At 29.4% G+C, this 17037-nt stretch overlaps 1 protein-coding gene across 2 annotated transcripts; it reads left to right on the top strand.

Moving 5' to 3' along the window:
- The first annotated feature begins 2238 nt into the window (after window positions 1–2238).
- On the top strand, window positions 2239–6140 carry LOC109813331 (uncharacterized). 2 transcript variants are annotated; one of them, XM_020377491.3, is made up of 8 exons: window positions 2239–2475; window positions 3132–3953; window positions 4023–4163; window positions 4256–4337; window positions 4486–4552; window positions 5210–5395; window positions 5499–5559; window positions 5656–6140. In XM_020377491.3, the coding sequence occupies exons 2-8, from the start codon at window positions 3401–3403 to the stop codon at window positions 5832–5834; spliced, it is 1269 nt and encodes a 422-aa protein (XP_020233080.1). In that variant the 5' UTR covers window positions 2239–2475; window positions 3132–3400; the 3' UTR covers window positions 5835–6140. The 2 variants fall into 2 exon arrangements, with proteins under 2 accessions (XP_020233080.1, XP_020233079.1); XM_020377490.3 differs by having other exon boundaries at window positions 2241–2475; window positions 3132–4163.
- Window positions 6141–17037: the final 10897 nt, after the last annotated feature.

Genomic DNA, 17037 nt, shown 5'->3' with positions numbered 1-17037 from the left:
TCCATGTGTAGATCCAATGTCCATTAAGGTTGCATTTAGGGTTAATTTGATGTTGATTTGGACGGACCATGTGCAGCCACCCTTAGGCTAGCACATGTGCACCGAATGCAACTCAAATTACTTTTAAATGTGATCTTAATTTAGCTAACTTTGCCTAATTGAACTTTCCTTCTATATTCCTAATCTAATGGCCTAAATACAATAGCCAACCTATCACAAACACTAGGAAATAATAAAACGAACAAAATGAGTTCAATATTGGATACCAAAATACCTAAGGCTCACTAAGCTTATGGCCCAAAATCCTAATCTATGTGATCCGAAATATAAGACCAAAATGTATAAAGCCTATACTATTATAATATGAGTTAATCACCTATACACTGTCAGTATAAAGTTTTTTACATTGGCAACCAATCAAATATGTTAATAGTGCCTTTTTATTTTAATTTAATTAAATGAGCAAATGACATGACACTATTAATAGATCTGATTGGTTACCAGTGTAAAAAAACTTTACACTGGCAGTGTATAGGTGATTAACTCTTATAATATATACAAATGAAGCATCTCAAAGTGTGGCCCAAGTGAAAAACAACTTAGGTCTACCAAGCCCATTAGGCCCACCAAGCCCTGAAGTAGTCGAATCATCATGAAGTCTCTTGGTCATGGCTCTGGTGGTTGGACCCTTGGTCCATGCTCCTCCATCAATTTTTATTAATACATGAGTTGAACTTATGTTGTGTTCTTAGTTGATGAATATAATATTTTTTAACTTATTTTTCAAACCTAAGAGCGTGAACAAGATATTAATGTATAGAGAGCTATATGTAGAAAAATGTTATATAGGAGAATCTGAAATATGGAACTATAATCTATTAAAAAATTGAAAATGTATTAGTTTTACTTTTCTTTGTTTTATTAATAAATATATTAAATGTATTAATCTACTAAAGAAAATTAGAATCATTTATATTATATTTTGCATGGTAATTTTGTTTATATCCTTCTAATCTAAGTTGTCTATTTTAATTTAATGATTTTTATGAATAATTCTCATTTCTCATTATAAGATGTGTTCTCATTTAAACCCCTTCTCTCTCTCTCTCTCTCTATATATATATATATATATATATATATATATATATATATATATTGTTTGTATCCTTCTAATTTGAGTTATCTATTTTAATCTAATGATTATTATCAACAGTTCTTGTTTCTCATTATTAGAGGTGTTCTCATTTGAAATCTTTCTCTCTCATCCATCTCTTTCTCTCTCTCTCTCTCTCTCTCTCTATATATATATATATATATATATATATATATATATATATATATATATCTATATATATGTATGAGGAGGGACCCGTTTACTTTAGGAGTAAGTCTACCTAGATAAAATCATTTTTTATTCTAATAAATAAAAATATATTTTTAAGAATTAAGACATATGCAGTTAAAATTTTAACTACAAAGAATAATAATTCATTCCAACAGTAACATTCCCGCGTTAAAAGGAAATGATAAAAAATCCACGTCTCAAAGAAAACTTACTATAACTGTGTCACTTTATGTGAATAATAGTACTTTTATCTATTAAAATACAGACTCAAATATTAATATTTTTAATTTTAAACAAACTCATTAATTATCATAGTAATTTCTCATTATATAAAATGAAAAATAAAATCATATTTCATTCTAATAAATAAACATATATTTTTAATAATCAAAACATATGCAATTAAAGTTTCCATTACAAAGAATAATAATTCATTCCAACAATAACATTCCTGCGTTAAAAAGAAATAATAGAAAATCCATATTTCAAAAAGAACTTACTATAACCGTATTATTTTATATGAATAATAGTACTTTTATCTATTAAAATACATAAACTAAAATGCTAATATTTTTATTTTTAAACAAACTCATTAATTATCATACTAATTTTTCACTGTATAAAATAAAAAATAAAATCATATTTTATTCTAGTAAATAAAAATATATTTTTAAGAATCAAAATATATCCGATTAAAGTTTTAACTATAAAGAATAATGATTCATTCCAAGAGTAAGCGTGTGTTTGGATTTCATTTTGAAAAGTAATTTTTTCTCTCTCTCACATTCAACAATATTTTACACTTACTTTTACTAAAAGGTGAAAATCCACGTTTAGAATCCAATACAAACATGCACTAACATTCCGGCGTCAAAAGGAAATGGTAGAATATCCATATCTGAAAGAAAACTTATAAGTGTATCATTTTATGTGAAAATAGCACTTTTACCGTCATTCACCGGTGCTTTGGTTGGTGTTGGAGTACATGAACAGAGTAAGCTTAGCAGAGGATAACTCTGAGTCAAACCCTAAAACAAAACCCGCAACGTCGATTAGGGAAAACCATAGGCGCAGTTTCGGCCTCAAAACCCGTTTCTCTCTCACTCTGTGCACGTTTCGAAACTCAACAGGTTCTTTTCTTCTTACTCTCACAAGTTTCAATTTTCAATTGCACTCTCTATGCTCTTACTTGTCTTTTTGCCCTTTTTTTTTTTTTTTTTTTTTTTTTTATCTTATTCTTTGCTCTTGCTTTTGCTGATGGAATCATGAAAGTGAATCTGAGTCCTCTTTGCACATTGTTGTTGTGTTTTGGATTTTCATTTTCAGCAGGGAGAAAGCAAGCCAATTTGTTTTTTTTTTTTTTATCTTATTTTAAAAAATGAAAATAAAAAAGAAAGATATGGTCTCGTGGTCAATGCTTGAAACCCAACGGGGGAATTATCAATTATGCAGGGTTTTAAATTGTAAAAGGTTGTGGTCGCATTTCTGAAACAAATGTGGCCAATGCGGCTAAAGTTGTGGCTGTGGACATCCTGAAAACCTTGGCAAAGACCTTGCCATGACCGATTTTAAAACCTTGGAGTTATGTTTAGTTGTTTATGCATTCAGCATATTTTTCTCTTGGTATTATGTTGTTTTGGATTTTTGTTTATCTAAACCACTTGTGGTTTGGGATTTGGCTATTCAAATTTCATTTATTGGGGTGGATTAGTGAATTTAGGACACTATTTGGAGTTCTGAAAGCTTGTTTCGCCGTATTGAATGTTTCCATTGACTATTCTTGTAGGTTTTTTAGGGTGGGGGGACAGAAAGAGGACGTGGAGATAGATGGGAGTATAGTTTCGGTAGGGAATTTTGCCCGGGAAGTTGAACTCCCTGTATAATATGTATAGATAAGAAGAAACGTGGATTTGCTAGGTGAACCTGTAAAAGATATCTAGATAGAGAGAAACGTGCGCTGATCTTCAATCATCACTATTGGTTTGGTAGTGGATTTGGAGCCACTGCATATTTTCTAGTTTAGGAGGCGCATTAGCATTTAAAGATTTGTGATTGATGGATGTGGTAAATGATTTGCATATGGAGCCTCCAGCAACAACCAATTCGGGAGGTTCTTTAACTAGTACAGAGGATGTAAATTCACCAGACAAGCAGAAAATGTCGAGAAAGAGAAAACAAGGTGATGTTGTTGAGCATGAAGGTGCTGATGACCCAGCAGTTGACTTCTCTGATAATAATCTATCTGTTAAAATCTACACAAGGAAAAAAGTGGTAAATTTCCATTGTAAGGAAAATAGTGGTTACACAAGTCCTGAAAATTGTAACAAGGAACCAACTATTCAGGATCATCATAAGGATAAATCAGAGCAATTTTCTGATGGACCATTGAGAGTTGGCTTGATGGATGGCGAGACGAAGCTTTCAATTGATCAAGTTACCTCTCAAAGTGGAGCTGCAGCTGAGGAAATAAAGTTGAGCGGTGACAACATTAATGAGCAAAGATTTATGACTACATCTTCTGTAGTAGATATTCCTGTGGAGCAGCTTGAAACAAACAGTAGACAGCTTGATCATACTGAGATTACAAGAAATGATCTGTCCTGTGCAGGTGATATTTCTGATTTAAGCTTAGACAGAGTAAGAGATGGTCATTTAAAGATTTCACAATTCTCACTAGACAGAAGTGTTGCTGGCAACTCAAAGAATAAGCTTCTCATCCTTGATGTGAATGGACTCCTTGCTGATTTTGTCAGTGTCAGTGATGCTCGTATAAGATATAATGATCCAGAGCCAGATATTTTTCTTAATGGGAAAAAAGGTGATATGGTCAAATATCTTTTTTCCTCATTCCAGATTTCATATCTTGGTCTAGGTAAAATTTGACTGATATGTTACTTTTTCCTTTTGCAGTCTACAAGAGGCCCTTTTGTGATGATTTCCTACAGTTTTGTTTTGACAGATTTCATGTGGGAGTATGGTCATCTAGAGCCAAGTATTTGCCAATCTATGACTGATTTTATCTCATTGTTTTTCTTTATTATTTTGTCTTAGGCTTAGGATGCAATCATGGACTGGCTGATTTGCATTTCAGCAATAGAAAAGCGGTCTTCATACATTTATTACTGTGCCTATATTGGCAGGAGGAATGTTGATGAGGCAATCGCATTTCTTATGGGGAAGTCTGCATCCAAACTGCTCTTCTGTTGGGTAATCTGTTCTAAATCTTTTGTAGTTTCTAGCATAATTTTTAGAGCCTCTTGGTTCCTGGTTAGGTATTTTAATCTGCTACAAATGATTTATTTTCCTCATCATTAAGAATTAGGATACATCTTCTGTCTAGTTGTACTGTATTAACATTTTTACTCTAACTGGGCTTTTGTTGTGTGTACCTGAGTGGTTATTGAGATTGATTTATATTTATTCCTTGCATTTTGAGTGACAGGAAATTTTGGTGATCAACAGAGCATTGTAATATTCCTGTGACCTATTTAATTTTTCTCCGTTAACATCTCATGTCTCTACATTATAACTTGTTTTACTTTTGCTTCCAGACTGACTTATATCTTCTCTGCAGGATTTTCCATATCATCAGTTGTATGTTTTTTGTTATCATTACCAAACAGAAGCAATCTTGCAATTCTAGTTTTCATTAGTTTGAATTTTGTGTGGATGGATTTCAGTTTGGACAAAAATGGAATTGGATTGATGTTGTTAAATCATAATTGCACTTTAGTAAAATAGTTTGTATTGCCATCTTTAATGATGTGGTTATAACTTGTACCTTGAAAATGGTTACTGTTATCAATCCACTCCTGCTTGGAATTTCTCTAGATGCTATTAATCTTTGTATAATGTTATATGCAGAATCAGTCCCACTGCACTAGAACACGATTCACTACTGTTGAGAATAAAGAGAAGCCCCTTGTGTTGAAGGAACTTAGAAAGTTGTGGGAAAAGGAAGACCCTGATCTACCATGGGAGAAGGGAGAGTTTAATGAATCAAACACATTATTATTGGATGATTCCCCTTACAAGGCATTAATGAATCCTGTAAGCTCTCTTTCTTTGCTTTTTTTTTTATTTTTTTATTTTTTTATTTTTATATGCAATTTCCTCTTATATTTTGATTTCCACATATGCAATTTATTTTCAGAAGCATACGGCAATATTTCCTTGTTCTTACCGGTACTATCACACCAGAGACTCAGAATTAGGTGGGATAGCCTTATGCTCATCTTCATCTCCATTCCCACACCCTTTAAGCACATTGGTATGAAATTCATGTTAAGCCTCCATTCTTCTGTTCACAGGATCAGGAGGTGATCTTCGGGTTTATCTAGAAGGGCTGGTTAAGGCTGAGAATGTGCAAAAGCACGTGGCGGAAAATCCGTTTGGCCAACGGCCCATAAGAGAAACAAATCCATCCTGGCGTTACTATAGCAAAGTTATAGATGCAGTTAAAAGAAGCCAAAAGGCTAGGAGCTCATGACCAGGTAGGGAGCTAACTGCTTATATACAATGATACAAAACAATGCATGATGAAAGCTGTTGAGATGGTTCTCATTCAAAAATTGATACAAGCAGTGCATATTTTCATGACTGGTGAATTGCTGCTGTGTTTTTTGGTTGGTAAGGTGTCTGAAATAGATCAGTTAGGTATACTTGTTACTAAAGCCAGAGTAGCTGGGCATATAGTTTTACTGTGATTAACGCCTACTTCAGGGTAGTGCGCGCACTGTGTATGTGTACATCATTTTTTGGCCTTCTATTCAATTGATGAAAACTTTGAATGTTATTGTGTTTTGAAAATTGGACTGGTGGTTTGTTTCTATTGGAGAAAATTCAGTCATTGAATTGAAAATTGGTAAAAATCGGCTATAAATTGGTAAAAAAAAATTGGTTCACAGAGGATCAATAAAAAATGTCTAGTACGATGCACTTTTTTTTTCTTTTAAAAAATAAAAATCAATCTAAAATATTTGTCACTTTTTTTCTTATTATAGATGCAAAATTGTTTTCTTATTATAGATATTGTAATATTGATTTGTACTTTAGTGTACTTTAAATGTTACCGGCCAATAAAATGGTTTTATTTTTAGTTTAGTTGTGATATTATGTTTCTTTAATATTATTTTATGTACTATATAATTTTTATTATTTTATTAATGTGTTCAATTATGGTTTGATCGATAAAAGTAGTCCAACTGAGTTGATTAGTTAGTATAAGTGGTTATAAATCTCTTGATATTGAGTTGAAATTTCATTGGTAATCATGTGTGAAATATCTATTAACCTTATCAATAATTAATTTCTGTCAAAAAGTTTGGTTGATTACTTTTAGTAAATCTCTTTTTTTAATTACTTTTTTTTTTAATCATCTATAAGACTTGAATCTAAGATTTTACTTAAAGATTCGGGTTCAATAAAACTCATCTATATGTTGATCTTAAATGTCTTTCCTAGTTTATAAGAATTTTGGTTAATATCATAATGTGACTTAAATTTATTTATGAAAAGTTTAAATGTGATTTTAGTCATATTAAATCGTTCAATTTTTTCATTTGGTTTTCCATTTTCAAAAAAATATAATTTAGTCCTTGAAATTTTTTTCTAGTCCAATGTTTTCTTAGTCTTCCATTTATTTTTCCCTTCGATTACTGTTTGCTTATTTTATTTTATTTTATTTATTCAACTAGAAATTATGAGTTTTTTTTTTTTTAATTTGGTTTTTCATTTAAAAAGTTGTGATATATAAGGGTTCATAAATAGTAAGCATTTTGTCTCATTGCACGTATAATACAAGGAAAATACACTTTATTTCATCGTATCCATCAGCGTCAGTGTTGTGTTTTGTATTTCAAATAATAGATTTATTAGTCGCTATAAATAAATGCATTGATGTAATGTAATTCACATGCACTACGTGAAGGGAAGCTGGTGTAATGTTAGAGTTAGTTGACTTGGATGATGTAACTGTAACTGTGTGTAGATCTAGCTGCTGCAAATACGTACTAAGATTTGTGTGATCTACACTATTTAATATAGTAAGAATGTAAGATACTGTTTTAAAATATTTTAAATAAATTATAGTATAATTTTTTTAAAAAAAATCAATACTAAAATATCAAGTTGTTATATTGCAATTGTTTCTTCATTGAGCCTTATCTGAATCGTTAAAAATGATTGTATATAGTTTCTTATATTATTTTATGTTACATTATTTTTACTAGTTTAAGTAATTTTTTTTAATTCAACAACTATAAAATTTTCTTAAACAGGTTTCACGAATCACAGCCTATTCCATAATTTTTATTTCAGTAATTTACATTTTGACATTTGTACAAAAACCTATTAAAAAAATTAGTGAGGTTCATTTACTTTTTATTTCAATTATTTGTCGTGTGACTTTTAACTAACACCTATTAAAAAAATTAGTGAGGTCTACTTAAAAAGAAATTTGATTAAAACATTGGCGACGTCCATTTAAAACGAAGAAGATGATGATAAGAGCAACGACATGATCTGAATTTTTTGTGAATATTGAGCTTTATTTATAAAATGTTTGATCAAGTTTATATATTTAATTAGATTATTAAATTTAAGTTTGATGTTGATTTCAATTATTTAAATGAATTAAGGCTACAATCTTGATATTGATGTTATATTATATATAGTGTAAAAAAATATAACTATTAGTATAAAAAAAACATTTGCACAGTAAAATGGATAAGATTAGCTACAAATAAGTTAAGGTTAAACAAGTTAAATTCAAGTTTTATTTATAAAAAATAGTGTTCAATCTTTTAGTTAAATCTGTTTAAATAAAGATAGTGTTCGGTGGACATTCAGGTGTGTCCATCAACACATTAAGAGACAATGAAATATAATAAGTGATAAATACAATGACATGTGATGTGATAAAAAAGATATATAGATATACAACAATAGGGTATTTGTAACAAAGGGATATTCGTGTATCATTAGGGTTTAAACAATTTATTTTATTTTATTTTTACACACCAAACTTACAAATTTAAGTTCTTCACTCACTTGAATGACTTGCTATCGAGTACAATACAATCAATATCTCATACATAAATCAACATTAGAAATAGAGTTGAGTATATGAATCAAGACTTATTGGGTGTCCGTTTACTCCACAACCTATGTGAACTATGCATTTAAAACTCTTAGCAAATATTTTCCTTTTAAAAGAGAGAATTTTGATTAAGTATCCACAAATATTTTTACTATTATCTATGACAACAAATATGATAGTTAAAAGAACATTTAAGTATATTATGTGTTTCATAAGACAAATTTTAGGGTTGTCAATCTCAATAAGTGGTCCACCATGTTCAATAATTAGCATCTTTTAGATTAAAATAAGGTGCATATAAGCAAAATAGTTTCTCTACACTAGATAACCACCATATTTATTGCCATCACCACTGTGATTGTATCCACTACCACCACAACCCTCACTTTGAGTTCTACTATCTTATCCAAGATACAAATATTTTTTTCAAGTTATTTTTGGTTAAACAACAAGTATTCTTTACAAGCTACTTCTAGCTAAATAACAAGTAATCTTTACAAGCCACTTCTAGCTAAAACCCAATTATTCTTTCAACAAGTCTCTCTAGACTTAAACTCAAGTATTCTTTAGCATAAGTCTCTTCAGGCTCAACCACTAAGTATTCTTTAACACAAACCTCTCCAAGCTCAACCCTTACAAATAAGTTTGATAAGAGTTACAAGTATAGCTTCATCTCTTCTAAACGTGATGCTACCAAAAATACTACAAAGATCTAGATATAGAATTTACAGATGTGATCTTCTTTGGAGTGCTTCAACTTGATGTTTTAATGACTTTTTCATGATGAACTGCTCAAGAAATGTTGAACTATTTTTGAATAGAGCTTTTTCTTTGTGTATGTATATACAATATAGGTTCTTCACACCTCGATGTTTAAAGACTTGATCTTTATATAATAGCTTCTAGGAAGATAACCATTGTAGCAACATTCAAATTTAAACGTTAAAATTTCTTTACCAGTTGCTTCGTCTGTCTTCCTAGCTAATAGTAGAAAGTATTGTTAATGCATTTAATGTGAGCATTAAATGCTTATGAAGATGTGTCTACTTCTTATCCAATCCAGACAACTACTTATCATCATTTTCTTTTACCTTTGACTGTAGAGAGAGTATTAGTGTAGAGTAGTTGAGACTAGTGTAGAGCGCAGTCCTTTTCATCTTTTTTTCGTGATATTCGAGATTGTGCTTTTGCATTCTCATGAAAATTTTATCTTTTTCCTCATTAATGCTCTCTGAGACTTTCAGAGTTCCTTTTTTATTTGATCTATCGAGGAATAACACATTAAAGCAAGTGCAATGTTAGTTTTATTCATTTAATGGAGGTCAGACAGAACATATGTTTTGTCTGATTTCTTTCATCTTACAAATGATATGTACTATCTTCACATTTCGTCTGATCTGTTATATTTTCAAAGAATCCAGACTTGTACTTTAAAGAAAATCTTCTATTTGTCAATATTAAAACTTAAGAGATCAATTTGTTGTCTTAAAGATAAGATTTTTGATTTAACAAAATAATTTTTAAAATCAACTCTTCTATATATAATATGAACTATCTTGTATGAAAGTATTTTTAGAGATTTTTTTTCGATGAAAGGATTTTTAAAGATTCTTTCAACTTCATATCTAATTTAATTTTTATTTATTATAATTATTTATGAATTAAATTTTAATATTTTAAAAATAAATTATCAGTAAATTAAAATAATCTTGTAGTACAACATAAATTATTTTTATAAATCTAAAATACAAATTAATTTTAAAATGTCTACATATTTAAATTTTAAATATAATTTATATATTCAAATATAGTATTTATTTATATATATAATTAATTTTAAATTTCAATTATATATCATTGAAATATATCTTTAAAAAATTAAAGATATATTTTATAAAGGCAGGCCAATTGTTTCCTCCACTCGAGTTCAAGTGCCAAACTCGTTAAACAAAGTAAGATGTATTAATATTTATTTATATAATTTATATAATTTTTAAAATATTATTTTTAAAAATTTATATTTAAGATAAGTTTTTTACTCTAATTTAAGATAATTTTTATTAGTTAATATTGTATGAGTATTATTTTCAATTCTCCTTTTTCTTTTCAAAATAAGAAATTAAATATGAATAAGAGAATAATTCAAATGCCTATTTAACTGAAAGATTATTTCTTTTTATTTCTATATTATCCATACACTTACTTAAGTGCATATATATATATATATATATATATATATATATATATATATTTGTATTTAATCAATTAATATAAATTAAATGCTTTAATTCACATTCAGTGGTTCAGAACTTTCAAAACCCAGCTAGATATTGGTACTTTGATCCATTAATTTAATTATAAGAATCTTTTCATTAACATCATGAAAATTAAACTATTAAAAAAATGTTTTTAACATTTCTCATACATGAAAAGATGCATCCACAAAATATAAGAATAGAACAATTGCCTGAAAATTAATCATATAGTAAAAGGCTTATGTAATGCTAGTAAGGGTTGCATGTGTCACTTTTCCATTAGCAATATACGGATCATCCAAGCACTAAACAAGGTTTGCAAAATCTATTACAGTAACCATGGTGGCCAGATTTCATTGTCTGCATTGAACCTAACGCAGCTTTAAATCTTTGCTGAAGTAGAATCCTCCCCTCAAAATCAGAAGTTGTTGGACACCTAGACAAAGCTGAATAAGACACATATGTAGCTCTGAGTTGTCAATTGTATGCAAACCCGGCCCCTGCACAGCATGTGGCAGTTGGAGACACTACTAAGTCTCTAATTAACTTATTGGTCAATCATATCTTAACCATAAAATACTCTCCCAAAACAACCCTTCATTGGCTTAAAGGGAATAAATAAATAAAAGGTTACAATTACTCTCATAACTACTTAACTAACAAAGTAAAAGCATCCAATTAAGCAAGAGGGGTTCATGAACTTGTTAATATTTTTTTAAGAAGCAAACAGATCTTGTAAATGAAAAATATATAGTTGAAAAAGAAAATTCCATTAAAAATGATTAGTTAATTAATTACAGTATAAAAAAATTGTCATATAATAATATAATCTATAATGAAATAATATATATGTCAATAAAATCAATTTTTACCTACACAATAAATACAATATATATTGATATATTGTTAAAAAATATGAACATAGACTATAATGATATAAATAATATGTTGTTAATTTTCATTCAAAATTAATATTAAAATTGTGTGTAGTTATATATCAAATAGATATATATCTACATATATTATACTTATAACACTTTTTATATATTAGTGTATGTAACATTTTTTTATAGTCTCATTAATTACGTCGATGAATGTTACGTCGATGAATGTTTCGCAATATTAATAACATAAATAAAAAATATTATTGTCTGATTTATGGCCCACCAAGATGCTAAAGATTGGGATTCAGGTTCCATAATTTAACTTTGCAATATCTTCATCACTGTCACAAATCTTCATCTTCATGCATGTGAGTACTACCTAGCCAATGACAATTGATAAATGCTGTAACCTAACCACCATTGATAAGTAAAAAAGCATGTGTTTATTTTCAGTGTTGGCATATCCACTAGGGAGGATGCATTGCACACCAACCAAGGTACACTTGTATTTCCATGTGCATGCAATCATGCAACTATTTTCAAAACCAAATTCTATACTTATTTTCCAAAAGAATGTGTGGCTTAGGACCACAAATTCCTAGGGCCCCTTCTTTAAGCTACAAAATGGTCCCAATTTCTGTTTGTTTCTCCCACAAAATCCAAACCAGAAGTGACTCAGCAATATTATGTGGATGAAAAAACCTCCAAGTTTCTTTGGTGTCTTCTCACGTGACTCAACTCAACTAGGTGTTATTATTATTGTTACAATTATTAAATGGTTGGTAACTTTGTACTCTTATTTTCATCAAACCGAGCATGTGCTATGATGCAATGCAACCCTGATTTAGATTAGCTGTCATATAAATTGCCATATACTGATGACAATCTACATTTTCTTGACTCTAACCTTTTCTAGATTTTTATGCAATTTGGTTTGAAGTTTGCTATTTGAATCTTCTATTAAATGAAACTGTACCAAATCCCTTTTTAAGGTTTCATCATATTATTGTTGCAAGTAATAATAAGCTTCTATGAAATGTCATTTTCGGTACTAATTACACAATAAAAAAATAAAAAAAACCAAAATACAGATGAAGGAAGCTACCAAAAGAATGTGACATGTTCCACCTTCAATTTTCCTTTTATCTCTCACGGCATCAATGCTTCGAAATGAAAAACCTGTGATACTGTTGAATATGATCTACTTGCGCGAACCCAAATAGTTAATTCTCTCTTAAAAATTGTAAGAAATATGTGTTTAAGCAAGGTTACTTACACATTTTTCTTAATACTCTTTATTATTGACTAAACTTTATTAAAATTATAAAATTTAGTAACTCTTGTCACTAAATTAAAAGAAATATTGTTTAGAATTTTCTTGATATTTTGGATGTAAAATCTATCAAATATGTTATTTTTATAATTTTATGATTTGCAATCAGTTTACTCAACTTGTAGTAGGTGAAATTAGGTGTTAATCCATGATTTTGAGGATTGGTTAAGTTAAACCTATACTTTTTTCATGTAACTTTAATATTTTTACAAAATACAAATTATCGTAAAAATATTGAAATATATATGCAGGACATGAAAACTCTTTTGTATCCCAACTATACAAGCCTAGTTACTTTGTTATTTGCTCTCTCCTCTTCCTATTTATATTTTACATGTTATCAAGAATTTCATTGACCTTTAAGAGTTCCTGAGGGAGAAAAGAAATTGAAAAACAGTTTATGCGTGAGAGAAAAGCGAGTACAAAAATTCTCAAAAACCTTCAACCGATGACTCTAGACAACAATTCCTTACCTTCAACTTCATTATTTGTGGGAGAAAATTTGATTTATAGGCTACAATAGTTAAATTTAAGGATGAAGATGTCAAATTTGAGAATATAAATTGAAGTCGTTAAAATGAAGGAAGTTGAAACAGTAAAGAAGTTTGCAAACATACTTTCTAAAATGGTTACACAAACAAGATCACTAGGTGAAGAACTCAATGATCAAAGGATTGTGGAGAAACTCTTTGTGTCTTTTCCAGATAGGTTTGAAACAAAAAATCCCCTTTTAAAGGGAATTAAAATTTTTCTCAAATATCAAATTTAAGAACTTATAAATGTTTGACAAGTCACTGAACAACATAGATCTTTAAGGATAGAAAAAAAATGTTTAAAGTTCTTTTGTGGCTAATACCAAAGGTATAGATTAAGACAACAATAGCTATGGAAAAACCATTTGGTGGGAAGAAAGGAAAAGGAAAAGAAAATCAACAAAGGTGGAGGTTGGGAAGATAAATATCCACCTTGTGCTAAATGTAAGAAGAAAAATCATACATAAAATTTCTATTAGTGACTTAAAGTCAAATGCAAGGTGTGCAATCATTTTAGTCATGTGGAAAAAATATGTAAAAATAAAGTAAAGGAATAGGGACAACAATATCTCAAGTTGTTGAGCATGAAAAACAAAATAAGGAGCATTTATTTGTTACTTGTTATTATTTAGCAAGTAGTGGCAAGAGGTGTGACTTATAGATGGTGGATGCACAATTCACATGACTTATAATGCTACCATTTTCAAGGAATTGGATTAGTCTTACTTCTCAAAAGTCACCATTGACAATGGAGAAAGTGTTGATGCCAAAGGTAAATGAGTTGTTGTTGTTGAAATTTCCTCGAATACTTAATACATTTCAAATATTTTATGTGCCTAAGATAAGTCAAAGACGTCTTTTAAGTGTGGGACAAGTGCTTCAAAAGAATTATACCATGAATTTTAAAAATATTTAATCCATTAGGGTGTGAGCTAATGTATGCTAAAAAAAAAAAGTTTTCCAATATAATGGAAACAAATTGTTATGCATGTTTTTCCAAGTGTAGTAGATGATTCTCTTTAATTTGTAGCACAAAAGACTCGGTCATTTTTACTACTACACCTTAAAGCAAATGAGATCAAATGATTTAGTTCAAAATTTACATTCTATATAGAATACAATGTTGATGTATGCCAATTTGGAAAATAGTTTAGATTGTCATTCCTTGTGATAGCAAGTTGGAGAGCTATTAAAAAATTATAGCTTATCCATACTAATATGCATCCAATGAGAACAATATCTCTAAATGGAAACAAGTATTTTCTATTATTTGTAAATGATTTTACAAGGATGAGTTGAGTTTTTTTTTTCTAAAGTAAAAATCAAATGTGTTTGTTGCATTTCAAAAGTTCAAGTTCTTGGTTGAAAATGATGTTGAATGTCAAATTAAAAGGCTCATATTTAACAATGGAAGTGAGTATACAACATAGGAATTTAAAAAAATTTGTGATCAAACAATAATTGGCCATTAACTTACCATTCCTTACACTCTCCTTGAGAAAATGAAGTAAAAATTGAAAGAAAGAACAGGACAATATGATGGAAATGACCTGGTGATTTCATTTTAAGGTTTTCCTTAGATTTTTGGACTGGGGTTATAAACACCTAAGTTTACTTACTGGATTTATTTTTCCACCAGAGCCTTGAAGGGTAAAACACCATATAAAGCATGGTGTGCAATGAAGCCTTAAGTGGAATGTTTGAAATTTTATTGTATGAGTTATACTCATGTTCTAGATGTGAAAAGAGATAAAGTAAATCATAAGTCAAAAGTTGGAATTTTTTTGGAGTACAATATTAACTCTAAAGAAGTATTGAACATACAATTTGGAGACAAACAAAAATTATTTTAAGTATAGATTTGAAATTTAGTGTTTTCAAAATGGAATTGAGAGAAATGCCAAGAAGAATGCTCAAGAAAAGAGTTGTTTGAAGAAGACAATTTGTAAGAATGAAATTTTTCCATCGATGAAGAGTAATTATGATATTTATGTTAAAATTCTAGTGAGAATTACTAGAACCTTGGAAGATATTCATGCTAGATGTAACATTGCTACATTGAAGCCTAAAAGGTATGATGAAGTTGTTGAATTTGAAAGTTTGAGAGTTGTCATGAAAGAGGAAATGAGGATGATAGAAAAAAAAACTTGGCAACTTATTGATAAACCAAGTAATAAAAAGATAATTGGTGTTAAATGGATTTACAAGACTAAATTCAAGATCTGTTTGGGAAAACTTCTTCAAAAGCACTTTTAGGAGAGAAAAATAGGAAGAAAAAATGAAGTAAACTTCTTCCCAACCTAAATTACCATATACATAAGTTGACTTATATAAGTTCTCTCTTATTAGCTTCTCTAAAATCTTATTTTTAACTCATATAAAAGCTAGTTTTAGCTTATGGGGAAACATGTTTTGATTTTCCTTCCTTATTTATCACTTAGAAGTTTTTTTTAAAGAAACTTATCCAAATAAAACTTTAACCCTAATGGTTTTGCAAACAAGTTTAAAGTTAGATCGATAGTAAAAGGTTCATCATAACATGACGTTGATTTTTCAAATACTTTTGCACTTGTTGCAAGACATGTTACAATCATATTATTGTTTTCCTTGGCAACAAAATTGTGGAGAAAAGAGAGCCACTAAAAAGGTGATATCAAAAAGACTATCAATCTTCACCAAACTCTTAACTGTATCTCCTAACTACCACAAATTTTGGTGTTGAGATTCTAATAAGTGGGGAGCAAAATCTTTCAAACCTCCAAGTCATAAATGAAAAAAAAAATCTCAAGACCAAAGTTTGATGCAAGAGGATTGGACTCCAAAGAGTTTTAATCCTTATGCCTCTTCTAACTTGGTGGTGCCCAAGGAAAAAAACATATATATAAATAGAACACTTTCCTCTATAGCTATTAAGCTTGAGCACCCAACTCCTAAAGTATGTGATTCTTTAGACCCTTTTTGTGCTGCATCTTTATCTTCTAATATTATTCTTAAGAGTGGTTGAAAACACATTGAAACTACATCAGGTACTACTCTTAATTAAGACCAATGTTGGATTATTTGATAATTTGATCAAGTTTTTTATACTTATTATTTCACGGAATTCTTACATACATCTAATAAATCATATGCTTAAGAATTTTTTAGGAAGTTTTATTGTAGTTTTTAGCTTGCTTAGTTCTAGGAGCCTAAGTAAACATATAAGATACCTTAGGCAAATTATCTAAGTTTTTAGGAATAGAAACTTATTTTGTTTTAACCTTACTTGTTTTACCTTTCTAGGTTTTAGCTTTCAATATAGACTTCACTTTAGTGAGGATATTATCCTTGTCAATAGGGAGGCTATCTTTCTCTTTAGATTATATAATCCTTTTAGCTTTTGGGAAAGGATCCCTTATAGGCTACAACTCCTTCATGTTTATATTGTGCAAAACATCTTTAATGCATATGTTATAACTTCTTTTGAAGGTGTTGAGGAAATTGTGGAGGAACCTAGAGATTTGAAAGTAAATCCTCTCGAAGGGGGGAGGGGATGATGCAATTTTATCCCCTAAGGAACCTTTTAAAAAGGATGAGTCTATTTGGGAT

The sequence above is a fragment of the Cajanus cajan genome, chromosome 6, assembly GCF_000230855.2.
Source record: "Cajanus cajan strain Asha chromosome 6, NIPB_CcT2T_4, whole genome shotgun sequence".
Classification (NCBI taxonomy): Eukaryota; Viridiplantae; Streptophyta; class Magnoliopsida; order Fabales; family Fabaceae; genus Cajanus; species Cajanus cajan.
This window is presented reverse-complemented; position numbering and strand designations above follow the sequence as displayed.